The sequence below is a fragment of the Pseudophryne corroboree genome, chromosome 10 (genome assembly GCF_028390025.1).
Source record: "Pseudophryne corroboree isolate aPseCor3 chromosome 10, aPseCor3.hap2, whole genome shotgun sequence".
NCBI lineage: Eukaryota > Metazoa > Chordata > Amphibia > Anura > Myobatrachidae > Pseudophryne > Pseudophryne corroboree.
This window is the reverse complement of record NC_086453.1, coordinates 364,259,329-364,278,556: the sequence shown is the minus strand read 5'-3', so window position 1 is coordinate 364,278,556 and position 19,228 is coordinate 364,259,329. Positions and strand designations below refer to the sequence as shown.

At 39.3% G+C, this 19,228-nt stretch overlaps 1 protein-coding gene across 1 annotated transcript in view; it reads right to left on the bottom strand.

Annotated features, from left to right (window-relative positions):
• LOC134965673 (nicotinamide N-methyltransferase-like) overlaps positions 1–2,038 on the bottom strand; it is a 35,017-nt gene extending 32,979 nt beyond the window's left edge. Inside the window, exon 1 of the mRNA XM_063941997.1 lies at positions 1,888–2,038. Coding sequence (XP_063798067.1) covers positions 1,888–2,038 — 151 coding nt within the window. The remainder of the gene's footprint in view (positions 1–1,887) is intronic.
• Positions 2,039–19,228: the final 17,190 nt, after the last annotated feature.

Below are 19,228 nucleotides of genomic sequence, written 5' to 3'. Positions count from 1 at the left end.
CGCCTAGCCTGTACCAGGAGAGTGTGCTGAGTAATATGATATATAACACTTGTATATCTGTGTGCAAATGAGTCTGTATGTGAAGAACAACAGAACTTGGCATGGAAACAAAGTGTTGCCGCTGCATTGTAGCACTTCAATAACAGATTTAGAAACTCATTACATGGGCAAAAGCTTGTCCGAGGGTACTGGCAGAGGCCAGGGCCAGCTGGTGAGGGGGATGAATGCTCCTGTCCATAGTGTATACATAGTGTTCCCCATTCATTTTTTTTAGAGGTGCATGGCCAAACCTCCAGGATTTGGCCACACCCCCTGTTTCTTCCGGGCCCCATATATGTTTTGCCAGCCCTTCCCATCTCAGCTCTACTCTAGGTAGGAAGATTTGTGAGCATTGTTTTTCATTCTGTTATGGGGACCATGCAGCTTAAGGGGGGCTAAAACTGTACACCCTGCACCCATTTCTCTGCTTCTTTACCTAACCCAGCAATCTCTCCTCATACGCCTTCTTTCCCACACTCACTGTTTACCCCATCTGTGTCTCCCTTGTCTATCTGCCCCTCCCATTTAGAATGTAAGCTCTCTTGAGCAGGGCCCTCTACCCTCATGTGATTTTCCTTCTTTTACTTAAACTATCTTCTACTCCGTACTCCCTAGTGATGGAACAGTCCCACCTAGTGCTCTGGTAGCATCATGGTGGTCCTGTTCCTGCCACTGACCTGACTTTGAGCTCAGAGGGGGGACCCAGATGGTGTAACCAGAAATTACATCCAACAAGGGAACCAGCTGGTGAGTTACAGTAGCTTGCACATGGGCTGGTGGCTACACATAGGTGAGGAGATCCTGCATCATGTCTTGGGGTCTGGTGCTGTGCAGCCGGGGATCCTGTGACCCTGTAGTAAGACCTGGGATTGTCATGGATGACAGGGATCCTCCCACACTACTGTAAGACCCCTCTTTTTGCAGTGCACTCTGTCCTTTATAAAGTGTGGTAGGGAGGAGGAATTATATTAATTTTATGTCAGAAAGGGGGGGTGGGTGCCAAATTGCTGCCTTACCCTGGCTGACAAAAATCCTAGTTCTGGCCCTGGTCAACCCCACCTACTATTTAGTTGTTCTTGTCTGATTCCAATTCAAGTGCTCTATTTGCCCTTCTAGTCCTTGTCATCTGACAGTGTTATTACACAGGGTTCTTCAATCCTCACTCAATACACTGTAACTACAGTATGTAATTGGGCAGATATAATGATATAATGCATACAGATGGAGCCTCACTCATCTATCCGTCTCTGGCGTTTGGCGTATGGCATTACTGGCGAGTGTAATACTAGTGATCATTCTCCAGATTTTGCTTTTAAAAATCACTGTTGCGCATGCATGAGGAGTCAAATAAAATACCATAGTGCAAGAATCACCATTGCACATGTGAGAGGTCTCCATTGAAATACACTATAGAGCAAGAACTGCTTTACAGTACAGTACTGTATGTTAAATAGACATGTCAGTGGACAGATATAATGATGTAATGCATATTCCTAACACTCAATGGCAATCAGTATGTACTGTACACAGTCATGTTCCGTCATCAAAGAAAGAGTCATAGGCATTGCATTTAGAAAATTAAAAAAGTAATTCTTCACTTTAACAAATGCATAGAAATATATAATCTTAGATCCATCATAAAGTATCATTATTACAATGTATTTATATACAGTAGTCCGAGCATTTTATACAGTGCTGTGCAGAGGATATATTTGTCATGCACATCCGTCCCTGCCCAACTAGAGAATACAGTGTAAATTACCTAACATACCATCATGTACATGCAATCACTCACATTAAGGTAAGTTGGTCAGTTTAGTATACATACTGTCAGTATAATATACATACCCTCACTGAATGCACGGTGAAAACATTCCATTGGAAATTTCATTGTATCATCTCCAAAGGCCATGTCTGGTTTGTTAGAAAAATATGTTTCCAGATGGTCTCTAGAATCAAAGCCATGTACAGGATAGAATTTATGGGCGCTGGAATCCATCTTGTATTACTGTGTCACAGGCTGTCTGACTCTCACGTCTATTCATTTACTGGCTCAGGAATTCTGTTTATATTCACAAGGATCCAGTTATTTATATTTATCAGTAACCAGGATATCAGTATTATCACATGATGGTTTATCAGCCTCAGTAGCTGTCATGGGAATGCAGGTGACTGTGTGATCATCTCCTAAAGCAGAATAAATCATCATACTACTTATTATTTTTCAAAAAGGAAATGGATAGAAACAAAATGTGCTTTGAGAGGTAAAAGCTGCCCACAACCAGTGGTTTTAAGGTAACACCAACACCTTAGATATACATCACACTAGAAAATTCAACCACTGTATATATAGGCGCTACAATACCATAGAGTAGTTTTATTATTGTTCTCTTATGGATCACCCAGTTATTGCCACTAATTTTCATGAATTTCCCTTTAAAAAAACACAAACATACAATAGTGCAGATGGTATGAACTTACTAAAATTTGGGAAATGGAGGGATGACTTAGACTCCTACCAGATAAGACAAACACACAATGGGATGGAGCGGTCAATGCCAGTCACGCAATCCTCCTTTTGTTCCCCATATTTATCCAAATTAAAAGTTGGGGAAGAACTCTACATAGTGTTACACTGTATTTATTTACATAAAATGATTAAAACAAATTAAAAGACATACATTGGATTATAAATGGACTCTCACCGAGAATCTAGGTCTACAAGGAAAAGTAGACATATATCGCATGTGTGTAATATCAACAGGCATCCCTGGATTGATGGTCATGACATCGGATATGAGTCCAGATAATTCCCCACGTGTTCCTCACCAACACATTTTGATACCCCACAGGGTATCTTTTTCAAGGTATGAGGAGCCTTGTAACAATTACCAATATTTATACCCCAACAATCAAGTGGAAATTCCTATTGGTAAAACCTAATGCCAGACATGGAATTTCTAATCCATCTAAACAACTATTTGTAAACATACAATATACTTATACATCTATCCATTTTTTTTTTTTTAAATCCCGCTGGTTCAGGTGACAATAATTGTGGCACATCATATCCGATCCTGGAAGTCATGGCTCCGTTTTGCATTCCAAACCCCGTAACTTACGGTCACGTGTGCGTTCCAAGTATTGTCACTTCTGGTGATGTACTTTCACCTGGCATTATTTCTCAAAATGTTCTTTTTACCAATAGAGATTGTATCGCGGGAGGCATTTTGTTGAAGTCCCACAATCAATAAAAATGAGCAGCCATATTGCCGGGAACCAAAAAGAATACAAAAACAAATATCGATAAAAAGATGTAAATATTAAAACACAAAATTTAAGTGAAATTAAGATGAAAAGCAATGCTGAATGTAAATTAGGTAAACTTATTAAAGAAACCACTTGACCTCAAAATCTTTACTAAGGTCATGTGGAATTAAGGTTTTTAAATTATATATAATTTTCATTTCCACCCATGCCAGTTTTGAGGCTGAATCCTGGCTTCTCACACTTTTATTAACCTTCTTTAAACCCTCAGATAATGGAGGGGGGGTTGTTCTCTTGGATAGAAAAGATTATGACGCTAGAAGCGTTACTGGTAAAAAGGACGAACTAGAAATACTTGCAGCAAGCAAACAACTTTTTTATTCCTTTTTCCCTGCATGCAATTTCTACCCATAATGTCTCAACAGTATCTACAGTCCCCTCCTGAATATCTTCCCGAATATCAGGTTTTAAAAACAGCTTTACATAAAGACACACCCCTCCACCCTTTTTATTTAGTCTGTCTCTCCTAAACAGTGTATAGCCCTCTAGATCAGGGCTGGCCAAGCCGGTCCTCGAGATCTACCAACAGGTCATGTTTTCCAGGCCTCCTGGAGAGCTGTAGAATTGTCATTTAGGAATGAATTCAGCACATCTTAATTAGTAATGACTACACCTGAGCACCATCTTGGTGATCTGGAAAATGTGAACTGTTGGTAGATCTTGAGGACTGGTTTGGCCAGCTCTGCTCTATATTGACTGTCCAATCATGAGATTTGTCCCACCAAGTTTCAGTAATGCCTAGCTCTACTTTATTCATCAGGGCATTATATAGAAAAATGTACTTGCATGAATACTTGATACACTTTATATTTCAAAAAAATAATGCATCTCTTCTCATAACTCCTCTCAGGCTGTCACCCTCCTACGTGTCATTCACAGTAGTCTAAACACACAGAGACTGTCTAATAACATGTTTTCAAGACTTATAGCTACGACCTTGCTTCGCACAGAATGTACTAAACATGAAATGTCAGAATTAATATGATTAACTCAGCAAAGCATACTTCTACTTCACTACATCATGGCTGCTACTTAACAAAATGGCTGACACTGCTTCAGCTAAATAGATCAATCTTTCTCAGATGACTCTCATTACCCCCTCTATAGATCTTGGTCTCAGTCAGTTCCTTCCATATAACACTGAGCCTCTTGCAGCACTCACTGACCTCACAGCTCACCCACTGACCCACTTTCCCACAGTTCACTCATTAACTGCACAGCACACACTGGCCGCACTATGCTAACAACAGCACTCACTGTCCAAATCAGTGACATCCTCACTGTCCCCTTACAGCATTCACTTTCTCCTTCACTGTCTATGATGTGTCACCCTTGTCCCTTTCAAAGTTTACCTCACAACCCTCCCCTTTCCTCTACTATCCACTTCACAGCACCACACTATCCCAAGACCCTTCTAACAACCACACCACAGCACTCCCTATCATTTTCAATGTTAACCTCACATCAACACCCTTCTTAGGTCCCCTCGGTGACCCATAACAGCTCTCTCTCTCTCTCCCCCCCTTGGGGGTGATTCCGAGTTGTACGCTCGCTAGCTGATGTTAGCAGCATTGCACACGCTAGGCCACCACCCTCTGGGAGTGTATCTTTGCTTAGCAGAATTGCGAACGAAAGATTAGCAGAATTCCGAATAGAAAATTCATAGCCGCTTGTGAGTAGCTCGAGACTTACTCCTACACTGCGATCATCTCAGCCCGTTTCATTCCTGGTTTGACGTCACAAACACGCCCTGCGTTCGGACAGCCACTCCCCCGTTTCTCCAGACACTCCCGCGTTTTATCCTGGCACACCTGCGTTTTTCCGCACACTCCCAGGAAACGGTCAGTTTCCGCCCAGAAACACTCACTTCCTGTCAATCACACTAGGATCACTACAACAATGAAAATTCTTTGTTCGGACATGAGTAAATCTACTAAGTTTTGAGCTAAAATACTTAGCGCATGCGCACTGCATACCATGCGCATGCGCATTTTCGCATTAATCGCTCCGTTGTGAAAATCAGCAACGAGCGATTTTTTTGACACCCCCCCTATTCCACAGCAATCTCCCTGGTTCCTCTAATAACCATACCCCATCAACACAAACAAACTTACCTGCTCTACTTTTGCCAAGTCTCCTGTGACAACACAGCTCTTCGTGTCTGATGGCAAGCTACCCAGCAGCTGCACACAGCAGCCTGATGCACATTCATAGCCACACCTTACTGTCAGTGAGAGAGGCTCTCAGAGAGGTGAAGTTGCCCATCCAGCTACTCTTATTGTGTTATAGTGCAGAGCGGCCAGGCAGGGACCATCCTCACTGCCTACCTCCTTCCTGCCTCCCACAGCTGGCCATGTGCAAGCAGAGTGTGGCTGCAGGTGGCCCTGGAGCTCAAATTGCAGATGGCACCATGCCCCTCATCCCAGTCCACCACTGTCTGCATTCCACCTATAAAGTAGATGTCAGCACCTTAATCAATCTTACTTAATAATATGTTCAATTATTGACCACAAGAGGTCAATAATGAACAGCCAATAGAATGGTTTCACATACTGCAGCCAGACTCATGATGGCTATGTGCTACAATGCTCTTTTTGATTAGTTCATGTCTATAGTCTGCAAGGAGCAATTTCATATCCTTCACTAAAGGTTTTTTTTTTTACCTACAGTATTTCCTCTCCTTCAGGAGAGAAGAAAAGAAGAATCGATATAGATTTAGGTGATGAATGAAATTGAAACCCAGGGATTTGGGCAAGTTGTTTATTTCAAATGAAAGATTTAAACAGTAAGGGGTTTAGTAATGTTAGCTGAATCTATTGAACTACATGTAACAGGAGGCCAAGTCATGTGCTGTACAAAAGAGATGTTTTTTTCATCCCAGGATAAATGACGCCCAGTGTAAAGCATTTGGAATAGTTTACTGAGTACTGACACTGGGTTACAGTGATAGATGTTTTGGAAAATAAGTTTTCTTACCTGTTTCCTTCTAGATATTTAGTATATGCCATTATGTGAGACCAATCAAACGCTCCGGTACGTGTATTAATCCATTTGCTCAGCTCCATAATACATTGCTCAGAGCACTTCAGCACAAGGATCTGTTTGAAATATCCACTGGCTATATACAGATGTGTGAATGAAGGATCCAATACTGATGTCAATCAAAAGGTCTCCCTTATGTGATCTGCAGGGAAATATTTCAGTGATTACAGAGTATAATATAATATGTAGCATCTACTCTATACATCATTCTGTAATGTCCTGTTACAGGTAGAGGTGTGCAGGTTTGATTTTACTCTGCTTTTTTGCCAAAATTATTTAAAGATCTGATTTATCCAGATTTATCTTATTAGTTATCCAAAATAAGTGACAACCCGCACATCCCTAGATACAGATAAGCAACGTCCTCACAACACACCTTTTGCTACTTAACTGCAATTTGTGAGGAACTGCATGTAAGAACTTCTTTGATTAGCATTTCAGACATATTTAGACCTCATACGTGTCCATAATTTGTCATAATGTAAACTCTTAGGAAACATGCACACTTACATATCACTGATGCCTGGTGTGTGTGAGTTACCAGTTCCCTCTGCTAGTGTCTATTACAATGCAATGCACCTAGCCTGTACTAGGAGACTGTGCTGATTAATATGTTATGTAACACTGGTATATATGTGTGCATTTGAGTCTGTATGTGAAGCACAACAGAACTTGGCATAGAAACAAACTGTTGCTGTTACATTGTAGCACTTCATATATGGATTTAGAAACTCATTACCTGGACACAGGCTTGTACAAGGGGTACTGGCAAAGGCCTGGGCCAGCTGGTGAGGGGGATGAATGTCCCTGTCCATTGTGTGTGCATAGTGATCCTCATTCATTTTTTTAGAGGTGCATGGCCAAACCTCCAGGATTTTGCCACACAACCTGTATCTTCCAGGCCCCACATATGTTTTGCCAGCACTTTCTATCTCAGCTCTACTTACTTTTGAGCATTGTTTTTCATTCTTTTATGGGACCATGTAGCTTAATGAGGGCCAAAACTGTACCCCATGCACCCGTTTCTTTACTTCTTTACCAAACCCAGCAAAGTCTCCTCCTAGGCCCTCTTTCCCACACTCACTGTTTATCCCATCTGTGTCACCCTTGTCTATCTGCCCCTTCAATTTTCTTCAACTCTGTAGTCCCTGGTGATGGTACAGTCCCACATCCTGCTCTGGTAGCATCATGGTGGCCCTGTTTCTGCCACTGCCCTGACTTCAAGCTATGAGGGTGGCCCAGATGGTGTCACCAGAAATTAGATAAAAAGGGAACCAGCTGATAAGTTAGATTGCACACGGGGTGGTGACTACACATATGTGAGGAGATTCTACACCATGTCATGGGGTCTGGTGCTGGGCAGCCGGGAATCCTGTGACCCTGGATTAAGATTTTGAATTACTTTGGCTACCAGGGATCCTCTCACCCTACTGTAAAGACCTGGGGGTATCATCGCTGCCAGAGACCCTCCCATCCTATGACCCCTCCTTTTGCAGTGTGCTTTGTCCTTTATAAAGTTTGGTATGGAGGGGGATGGATATTGATTTTTTTGTCAGAAAAAGGGGGATGCCAAATTGCTGCCTTGCCCTGGGTGTCAAAAATCCTAGTTTTGGCCCTGGTCAACCCCACCTACTTTTTAGTTGGTCTTGTCTTAGGCCATTTCAAGTGCCTAGTTTTCCCTGCTGTTCTTTGTCATCTGACATTGTGATTACACAGGATTCTAAAATCCTCACTCAATATGCTGTAACTACTTTCATCGATCTGTATATGGTGTTTGACATATGCATGGCTTATGGCATTACTGGTGAGTGTAATACTAGTGATCATCCACCAGATTTTGCTTTTAAAAATCACTGTTGCGCATGCATGAGGTGTCCAATAAAATACTATGGTGCAAGAATCACCATTGCAAATGCGAGAGGTCTCCATTGAAATACACTATAGCGCAAGAAATACTGTACAGTACAGTACTGTATGTTACATAGACATGTCAGTGACAGATATAATGATGTAATGCTTATTCCTAACACTCAATGGCAATCAGTATGTACTGTACACAGTCATGTTCCGTCATCAAAGACAGACTCATAGGCATTGCATTTAACAAATTAGAAAAGTAATTCTTCACTTTAACAAATGCATTGATATATATAAACTTAGCTCCATCATAAAGTATCATTATGACAATTTATTAATATAGTCCAAGCATTTTATACAGAGCTGAACAGAGAATATGTTTGTCATGTGCACCAGTCCCTGCACCATTGGAGAAAATAATCTAAATTCCCCAACACACAATCATGTACATGCAATAACTCACATTATGAGTAAGTTGGTCAGTATAATATACATACTGTCAGTATAATATACATACCCTCACTGAATACAGTACATGGTGTAAACATTTTATTGGAAAGTTTATTGAATCTTTTCCAAAGATCATGTCTGGTTTAATAGAGAAATATGTTTCCAGATGTTCTCTAGAATCAATGCCGTGTACAGGATAGAATTTATGGGCGCTGGAATCCATCTTCCATTATTGTGCCACGGGCTGTCTGATGCTCAAGTCTTTTAATTTACTGGCTCAGGAATTCTGTTTATATTCACTAGGATCCAGTTATTTATATTCACCAGTAAACAGGATATCAGTGTTATCATATGATGGTTTATCAGCCTCAGGAGCTGTCATGGGAATGCAGGTGTTAGAATCATATCCTGAAGTAAAATAAAATAACATACTAATTATTTTTCAATTTTATATTTAAATATTGTGAACTATATAAGCAATTTCATTAAAATATTTCTAGTGCAAACACATACTGTATACAGATATTGGGCCTGCCATTGTGGAATTAAAATTCAAAGCCATAGTCATTTGTTTGAAAAAAAAATTAAGTTTGAACAGTGAAAGTAGAATACTAATAATAGATATATGCCAACCAGGATATAATTGTGAGAGAGTGTAAGCAGGCGGGGAATACAAAAAAAAAGAAAAAAGGAAAAAGAAATGAAAGATGAAAAAAGAAAGTAGAAATAGAAAAGAAAGAAAAGAGTAAGTGCATATTAAAATAATATAATAAAAATAATACCTAATAGATCACGGTGATGATAATCATAGTCCTTCAAATCTTTCCACTTGTTACAGTAGTTATCCATAAATATAGTTACATAGTTACTTAGTGAGGATGAAAAGAGTCAAAAAGCCCATTGGGTTCATCCAGTATTCTGTGTTAAGCTGCTCATATTATAATGCGCCTGCTAAAGTAATGGTTTAGTACCAATTGACAATTATGATTCTTACCACTCCCAGATATTTTATGTGAATATGTTAAATGCTATAGCCCTGGATATATTTTCCAGTTAGAAATGTGTCCAATCTGTTTTTAAATGCATTTACAGAGTCTGCCATTATTAATGTCTCCAACAGGGAGTTTCAAATCTTTATTGCCCTTACCGTGAAGAACCCTTTCCTACGATGTGTATTGAATTTTCTCTCCTCTAGACTCAGTGAGTGTCCACGTGTCCTATACAGAGTTCTTTTTATAAACAAATCCCCTACTAACTCCTTGTAATAACCCTTTACATACAGTATCTGAAGAAATTAATAATGTCTCCTCTTGGACGCCTCTTTTCTAGTCTATTATCTTACCTAGTAAGCCTTTCCTCCTACTCCATTGTCTCTAACCATTTAACCAATTTGGTAGCTCATCTTTGAACGCTAGTTCCCCAATATATTAGAATTATCTGCAAAGATTGACACTGTGCTTTCCAGGCCTATTCCTAGATCATTGATAAATATATTAAACAGTAGCGGGCCAAGTATAGACCTTTGCAGTGTTCAGCTGTCTACTGGTGCCCAGCTGGAGAACATCCCATTGACCACTACTGATTGTACTCTATTATCCAGCCAATTACTTATCCATATACAAACAGTATATCCTAGGCCAAGTTCCCTTCATTTGATGATCAGCCTTCTGTGAAGCACTGTATTGAAGGCTTTTGCAAATTCTAAATACACCACATTTACTGCTTTTCCCTGGTCAGAATTCTTGCTTACTTCCTCGTAGAAGCAAAGTTGGTTCGACATGATCTGTACCTTATAAACCCATGCTGACTTTTGCTAAATAAAGTTAGTAGCCTGCAGATAATTGTCTATGCTATCCCTCAAAGTGCCTTCCAATATTTTGCCCACTATAGAGGTTTAAAGTATAGGGGTTTTGCTAGCATGTGACCTAGGCTACATAATAATCCTAGGATGAAAACCATCTGGGCCTAGTCATTTAGTAATCTTCATGTTGCTTAGTATCTCCAGGACTACTTCCTCACTTAAACAAGCATCAAGTCAAGAGTCATTATCTTCACTATTGTTATGCACTACTCTCACTGTCTGATCCTCCCTGGTGAATACTGAGAAAAAAAATGTTCAGTATTTTTTATTTTATTATGTCATTGTTTATGAAATCTTCAAATTCATCTTTTAATGGGACTACATTCTCCTTCTTTAACCTTTTACTGTTTATGTATTTAGAAAACTATTTCGTATTGGTTTTACTCTCTATACTGATTTGCTTTTCATTTACAATTTTAGCTGCTGTTGTTGCTTTTTTGCATCTTTTATGGCATTCCTTATAATACTGTAATGACTCCTCCCCTCCATTAGATTTAAATGTTTTGAAATCATGCCTCTTATTAGCCATTGCTTCTTTGACCTCCTTATTAAGCCACATTGGTTTTTATTTAGTATTCCTGCGTTTACTGCTCATGAAAATGAATTTGTGAATATTGCTATCAAGCAACCCTTTTAAAGCATCCCACATTCCGTTGTGTTTTTACCATGAAACAAAACTTCCCAGTCAATGTCGTTTAGTGCCCATCTTAACATACTTATGCTAGCTTTTCTAAAGTTAAATGTTTTGGTTGATCCCTTATAGCTATGTTTCCTGAAACTGATGTCAAATGTGATCATATAGTGATCACTGGTTCCCAAGGTCTACTTAATTTTATTTCACAGTAATTATTTTTTTATGAGTGAAGATAAGTAAGTACATTACTGTTTTGGCAACATGTATTGGTATTTTTTGATCAGTATATTATGGTACTACGTCATCCGTAATATCTTAGCCAAGTCCTTTCTTTTCATTTTAAAGTTGAGATCATTGGAGTAATTTCTCCATAATCTTATAAACTCACCCTTAAGGGCATTTTGTATTGGTGGTGGAAAGTGATGTATTTTGTAGTGGAGAAGGCTGTTGTTGCAGTTGGCTTCCTATATAGGTCAGAAAAAATTGTCCTCTTCATAAATTGTAAGTTTAAAGTATAGATATAGAATGGCATAGGTGAATTTAATTTTCACGTTTTTATTCTTGAGCTTCATCATGAAGTCATCGTATTTCTGTTCTGATCCATGCCAAATCAGTTAAATGTCATTGATGTAATGAATACACATTGGCTTAAGTGTGATAAATTCATCATTGGCATCACTGAAGACATAAACATGTTCCTACCAACATATGAACAGATTTGCATAAGTGGGTACATATGCAGTGCCCTGGTTTGGAGGATTTTTTTATTGAAAACAAAATAATTATTGTTTAGTATGAATTCCAGTAGATCCATAATTAACTTAGGGAAGTCCAATGTCTTTTCTCTATTCTGAAAATTTGTTATTACTTCCATTCCCTATAGATGAATGCTGATGGTATAGAGGGATTTGATGTCTATACTGGCTAGCATGTGATCTTTGCTCAGTATGAGATTGTTTATCCTCTTGAGAAAGTCTGCAGTATCCTGGGCATAAGAGGGTAAGATTGTTACATCATGCCTGAAATGCTATCCACAAGGATGCTAACCTGTTTGGATAATCCCCGTAAACCAGACACAATTGTCTGACCCAGTGGGCCAGTGATATATTTATACATCTTTAGCAGGAGGTATGTTAAAGGTGGGAAAAGTTTGAGGGGACCCAGCTAGTTGCATTCCCAGGAGAGTACTTAAACCAATAATACATATATATATATGAGTTTATTGGATACTTAGCTAAGGTTATTGATCAATTTAGCAGATGTTCAATCCAGCAATCACATGAGATTGCTCAGAATGCTTACTCTTTTCATCTAAAGGATGAGATATATCCAGATTATCCTGGCACTTCTGCAGTCCTTGTTTCATCCAGGCAGATCAAGACTACTTTAACATTGACTAGTTTCAGTTTATATAGGCTGGAGATCTCCTGCATAAGATACAGTATTTCATATGTACAAAAGTCAAATTAGGAAATATACATAAATGCTAAGAAACAGTAGGGGGCACTGTTGCCTCAATTTTGTTAGAAATAACACATATACAATATGTATACAATAACATATATACAATAATTAACATGAATCATATGGATTTAAGACCCAAAGTGGATAATTGTTCCAGGATTAGAGAGCAAGGATTCTTATGTTGACATATGTCCAACTCCAAACACTTGTCCTGTTTGGTCTCATATAACCAGACAAAGGACATTGCCCTTGCTTGTAAAATATACCTCATTCAGAAATACTGCAATGCACAGAAACACATCAGTTTTATATATATATACATATATATATATATATACAGTTTTATAAATATATATATATATATAATATATACAGTTATGCTCATAAGTTTACATACCCTAGCAGAATTTGTGATTTTCTGGCCATTTGTCAGAGAATATGAATGATAACTCACAAACTTTTCTTTCACTCATGGTTAGTGGTTGGGTGAAGCAATTTATTGTCAAACAATTGTGTTTACTCTTTTTAAATCATAATGACAACAGACACTACCCAAATGACCCTGATCAAAAGTCTACATACCCCAGTTCCTAATACAATGTATTGCCCCCTTTAACATCAATGACAGCTTGAAGTCTTTTGTGCTAGTTGTGGATGAGTCTCTTTATTTTCTCCGATGGTAAAGCTGCCCATTCTTCTTGACAAAAAGCCTCCAGTTCCTGTAAATTCTTGGGCTGTCTTGCATGAACTGAACGTTTGAGATCTCCCCAGAGTGGCCCAATGATATTGAGGTCAGGGGACTGAGATGGCCACTCCAGAACCTTCACTTTATTCTGCTGTAGCCAATAACATGTCGACTTGGTCTTGTGTTTTGGATCATTGTCATGTTGGAACATCCATATGTCCTATGCGCAGCTTCCGGGCTGATGAGTGCAAATTTTCCTCCAGTATTTTCTGATAACATGCTGCATTCATCTTGTCATCAATTTTTACCAAGTTTCCAGTGCCTTTGTAGCTCACACATCCCCAAAACATCAGCGATCCACCTCCGTGTATCACAGTAGGAATGGTGTACCTTTCATCATAGGCCTTGTTGACTCCTCTCCAAATGTAACGTTTATGGTTGTGGCCAAAATGTTAAATTTTGGTCTCTTCACTCGAAAATGACTTTGTTCTTGAAGTTTTGAGGCTTGTCTCTGTGCTGTTTGGGGTATTGTAAGTGGGATGCTTTGTGGCATTTGCATAGTAATGGCTTTCTTCTGGCGACTCGACCATGCAGCCAATTTTTCTTCAAATTCCTCCTTATTGTGCATCTTGAAACAACCACACCACTTTTTTCAGAGAGTCCTGTATTTAAGCTGAAGTTATTTGTGGAATTTTCTTTGCATCCCGAACATTTTTCCTGGCAGTTGTGGCTGAAATTTTTGTTGGTCTACCTGACCGTGATTTGGTTTCCAGAGAATCCCTCATTTTCCACTTCTTAATTAGGGTTTGAGCACTGCTGATTGGCATTCTCAATTGCTTGGATATCTTTTTATATCCCTTTCCTGTTTTATACAGTTCAATTGCCTTTTCCTGCAGATCCTTTGACAATTATTTTGCTTTCCCCATGACTCAGAATCCAGACATGTCAGTGCAGCACTGGATGAAAGATGCAAGGGTCTTTCAGGAGTCCAGAAACGCACTGACCTTTTATACACACACACTGATTACAAGCAAACAGATCACAGGTGAGGATGATTACCTTTAGTAGCCATTCAAACCCATTTGTGTCAACTTGTGTGCATGTTATCAAGCCAAAATCTCCAGGGTATGTAAACTTTTGATCAGGGTCATTTGGGCAGTTTCTGTTGTTATTATGATTTAAAAAGAGTAAACACAGTTGTTTGACAATAAATGGCTTCACCCAACCACTAACCATTAGTGAAAGAAAAGTTTGCGAGTTATCATTCATATTCTCTGACAAATGGCCAGAAAATCACAAATTCTGCTAGGGTATGTAAACTTATGAGCTCAACTGTATGTATATATATATATATATATATATATATATATATATATATATATGCAGTAATGGTTGGCACTCACAAATTTGTGAAGAAATGCCCGGGTGCCCTCATAGGTGTGTAGTCACCAACAATATCCTAAAGACAATTTGAATAAAATTGAAATGTTGATTATACGGGGGTGTTCCCGTGGAATATTGAATTCAATTAGACCCATGAGTGCCACCTGATTCCAGTGATAAATAAATATATATATATATATATATATATATATATATATACAGGTTGAGTAACCCATGTCCAAATATTCCGAAATACGGAATATTCCGAAATACGGACTGTTTTGAGTGAGAGTGAGATTGTGAAACCTTTGTTTTCTGATTGCTCAATGTACACAAACTTTGTTTATACACAAAGTTATTAAAAATATCGTATTAAATGACCTTCAGGCTGTGTGTATAAGGTGTATATGAAACATAAATGAATTGTTTGAATGTACACACACTTTATGTAATGCATAAAGTTACAAAAATTATTAGCTGAAATGACCTTCCGGCTGTGTGTATAAGGTGTATATGTAACAAAAATGCATTCTGTGCTTAGACTTAGGTCCCATCACCATGATATCTCATTATGGTATGCAATTATTCCAAAATACGGAAAAATCCGATATCCAAAATTCTTCTGGTCCCAAGCATTTTGGATAAGGGATACTCAACCTGTATATCAATGCAAAAAGTGTCCCTGGCACTCCAGACTTACGTTCACCTTGCTCCGGTGCCCTCCCCTCAGAGTTGCATCTGTATATATTGTCCTTTTATGTGCGGCACTCAGAGACTGTAGAAAATGATTATTAAGTGAAGAAAAGGCCCACAGTGCAATTTTTTTCATGACGTTTTCGGGGTATTTCTCTCCTTCCACAGATAACCAAATACAATAAAAACCGTGCAATATATAGACAAAAAACAATCTTACCCTCCTTCTGTCACTGCAGTGTGTCCCCAGGCACTACCGGCCGCAGGCCTCCCGTCGGAAGTGACCCCATCACCATGGTTACCCACTGAGGACAACAACAATGTGTAATGAGCAGCGTGCACAGCTGCACGTGAAGATCAAAAACAATTAATGAATATAAAGAATGCTAAAAAGACAAAGTGCAAAGTGCAATACTTTTAAGTCTTTGAGTGTATACCAATAAAAGTATAAAAAAAATAATGTGCAATCTGGTTTTGTGATATCAATAAATAATACCTGTGTCAAAGTAAATCAGTGTGCTAAAAAATTCTTATTGTGAATAATGTAAAGATGACATTAAAATAACCTCCTGAGACCAGAGGGGTTGTAAAATAAAATACCATTTCTATGGCCTGTTTGTTAGAGAAAAACTGAGTTTCTGCATAAAGCTGCTGCCATCTAGTGGCTAAAAATCATATTATCAAGTACATAATATAATTACAACTGGAGAGGTGAAATAATAGTTTATACAGTAGAAACATTCCCATCTAGAGGAAATGTGGTAAACCTAAAGTTTCATTAAGACCTATTGGGGCCACACAGTCTAACCAAAAAATCCAACGGGATTCAAATTGTAAGGGTTTTTTCCCTTGATCACAACCCCGGCGTTTTGGTGGCACATGGTCAATTGCCTTGTATTTTAAACTAGATAAACTGTCTAGATTGTACAAAATGTCAGGCCACCGGTTGCTCACTTATACCTGATGTCAATGCCCCACAGATAGCTGATCTATGCTGGGTGAGTCTGACCTTGAGTTGACATTCGGTCTTACCTACATAGTATAAGCCGCATGGACATATTATGACATAAATCACATAATGGCTGGTGCAGGTGAGTGGCCATTTGATGCTGAACCACTTACCTGTGTGAGGATGTGGAATACAATCCCCAACAAGCATGTATGAACAGGTCGTGCACCACAAACACTTGTAATAGCCGTTTTTATGGTTGAGGAAGTTTTGGGGTGTGGGGGGTTCAAGAAAACCTTTCACGTCAGTTTTAATTAGTAGGTCTTTTAAGTTTCTCCCCCATGAGTAGCTAGGCATCAGCCTAGTTTTGTGAAAGCATCTAAGATCAGGATCGGAGCTAACCATTTGCCATAAGTTTTGGCCCTCTGTGATGTCTGGGGACTTTGCGTGTTGTATTCATTCACCCAGGGGATAGTCTCCAAGCTCACTGTTTTTTTATTCAATATTTTATTAACCAACTTTTGTCGAGACACTCACAGGGCTTTATCACAGGCTTTTTCCAATTCCACTAAGGCATACCCCCTTGCCCTGAACTTCTCGACCATGGTGTTCAATTGTTTTACAGTCATATCCTGATCACTATTAGTTCTACACACCCGATTTAACTGGGAGTAGGGGAGCCCCTGAACTGTACTTTTAGGGTGAAAACTGTTGGCATGTAGAATTGTATTGCGGTCAGTGGGTTTTCTGTACAATGAGGTGTGAATTTGATTGTTTCTAATCTGTATACAGATATCAAAGAAACAAATTTCCTTTGTACTACTTGTCATGGTGAATTTGATGGGACTGTTTGAGGCATTTTGGGTTCTAATAATGGAAGTCAGCTTTGCTAGATCTTCTTTCCAAAGGATCAGAAGATCATCAATGTACCGATAATACATGAACAATGCCCCTGTGATATGTTGATCCTCATAGAAACTACCTTTTTCCGTCTCCCACATGCAGCAATTTGCAAAAGAAGGGCCACCGAGGACCCCATTGCACAGCCCGTAAACTGTTTATAAAACATACCACTGAAAATCAAACAATTGTGTTCTAAAGTAAATAATAACAGGGTTAAAAAATAAATCAATATCGGGCCCTTGATAAAGTGCATTGCCAAAAATTTACTTGTGTACAGCTTCCACTTGTGACATCCAACATCACCAGAGTAATACCTTCCGGAACAAGCTGTAATTTTGCAAATTTATCTAATAAGGTGCTAGAGTCCTTCAAATGCGTGAAGGTATTTTGCATACACGGTTGTAAGAACGCATCCAGGAAGATCGACACTGGCTCGCACAGAGAGCCCCGGGCTGAGATAATGGGTCTACCCGGCGATCTCTGTGCGTCCTTGTGGACCTTCGGCAATGTGTAAAAAAATTGGAATTACTGGAAAAGCTGTTGATAATTTATCCACCAATACCTGAGTGAGTAGTCCCTGTGCAACAGCCTGTTTTAAAATGAAGTCCAACTATATAGACACATAGAAAATAAGCCAGCAACATCCAAATTCTTTTCACAGCAATTAACTTTTAAACTCCATAAAGTGCAATAGTCATAAAGTGCATAAAAAAGGCTGGATAATCAGGCGTAGAAACATAAAGTACAAGCTAGAGAACTTATCCAAAGTGTCTGGGTGGTACAATAATTACTTCAATTCATCCTGCCAGCAATGTGATTATCTGCAGCTCAACAGCTGTTTTGGTGTCCACACACCTTAGTCATGAGCATATAGCAGACTTGTAATCATTGCCTTATATACCCTTAACCTGATTGTGAATCAGTTACAGCTGCTGCAGTATACTCACGTTAGTCACTCCCACATTTAAACTGAGTAACCAATGTAGCCCCGTAAAAATAAATAAATGCTAATGAGGAGATACATGATGATCTCTGTTCCCTGAGGCTTACATTAAATATATATATATATATGTATCTATATATATTTATATATATATATATATACTAGTGATCTAATGCTTGTGTACATATATGAACTATATACTATGTAATTACTGCCTTTGTAAATATATGAAATATATTCACATTGTTTGATGTAACCCTTGTCCTGTATATATATATATTTGGGGGTTGGTGGTGGTGAACGGGGACATTGAACATTAATGTTGTTAAAAGGTACTGTGGTACAGTGGCACGAGCAGGATTAGATTGAATCTTCCAGAAGCTCTCGTGCTGACTGATATGCCCGGATTGAGAGAGCCGTTAAGGGAAGCTCGAGGGGGAGCGGGAGAGAGAGCCGCGAGGACAGAGAGACTCTGAGGAGATCCCAGTGAGGCGGAGGTGAAATACCGGAGGCGCGGTGTAGTCCGGCTTCGGAGCCCACCCGTGCGTCCACCAAGGCAAAGAGAGAGAGCGGCGGGTGTCAGAGGAGAGTGACGGGACGGAGCTGTTATGCGGTAAACAGACCGCAGTGACCTTACCTGAAATGGTGCGTCGGTGGGGTTCAAGGAGCTGACTATCCCTGACGGAGCTGCGGAGGAGAGAGGACGGGACAGTCTTGGTAAATCTTCCCCAAGGTACGCCTTCAGGGAGGCGGCCAAGGAGTGTGTGACCAACCGGAGCCGTGAGTGAGTAACTAAGGGAGGAAGTGGGAGGCATATTCCATCCCCCCATATAAGGACAAATACTGCCCAGCATAGACTGAGACATAGAAGGGCAGCTCAATGAAGGGAAATTAGCACAGTGTATCCTATTATACCCTTCAGCAGCGGTCTCACATTGACTGTAATATGTATTAGATTATATATTCTTCAGCAGCAGACTCACCCTGCATAGGCAAGT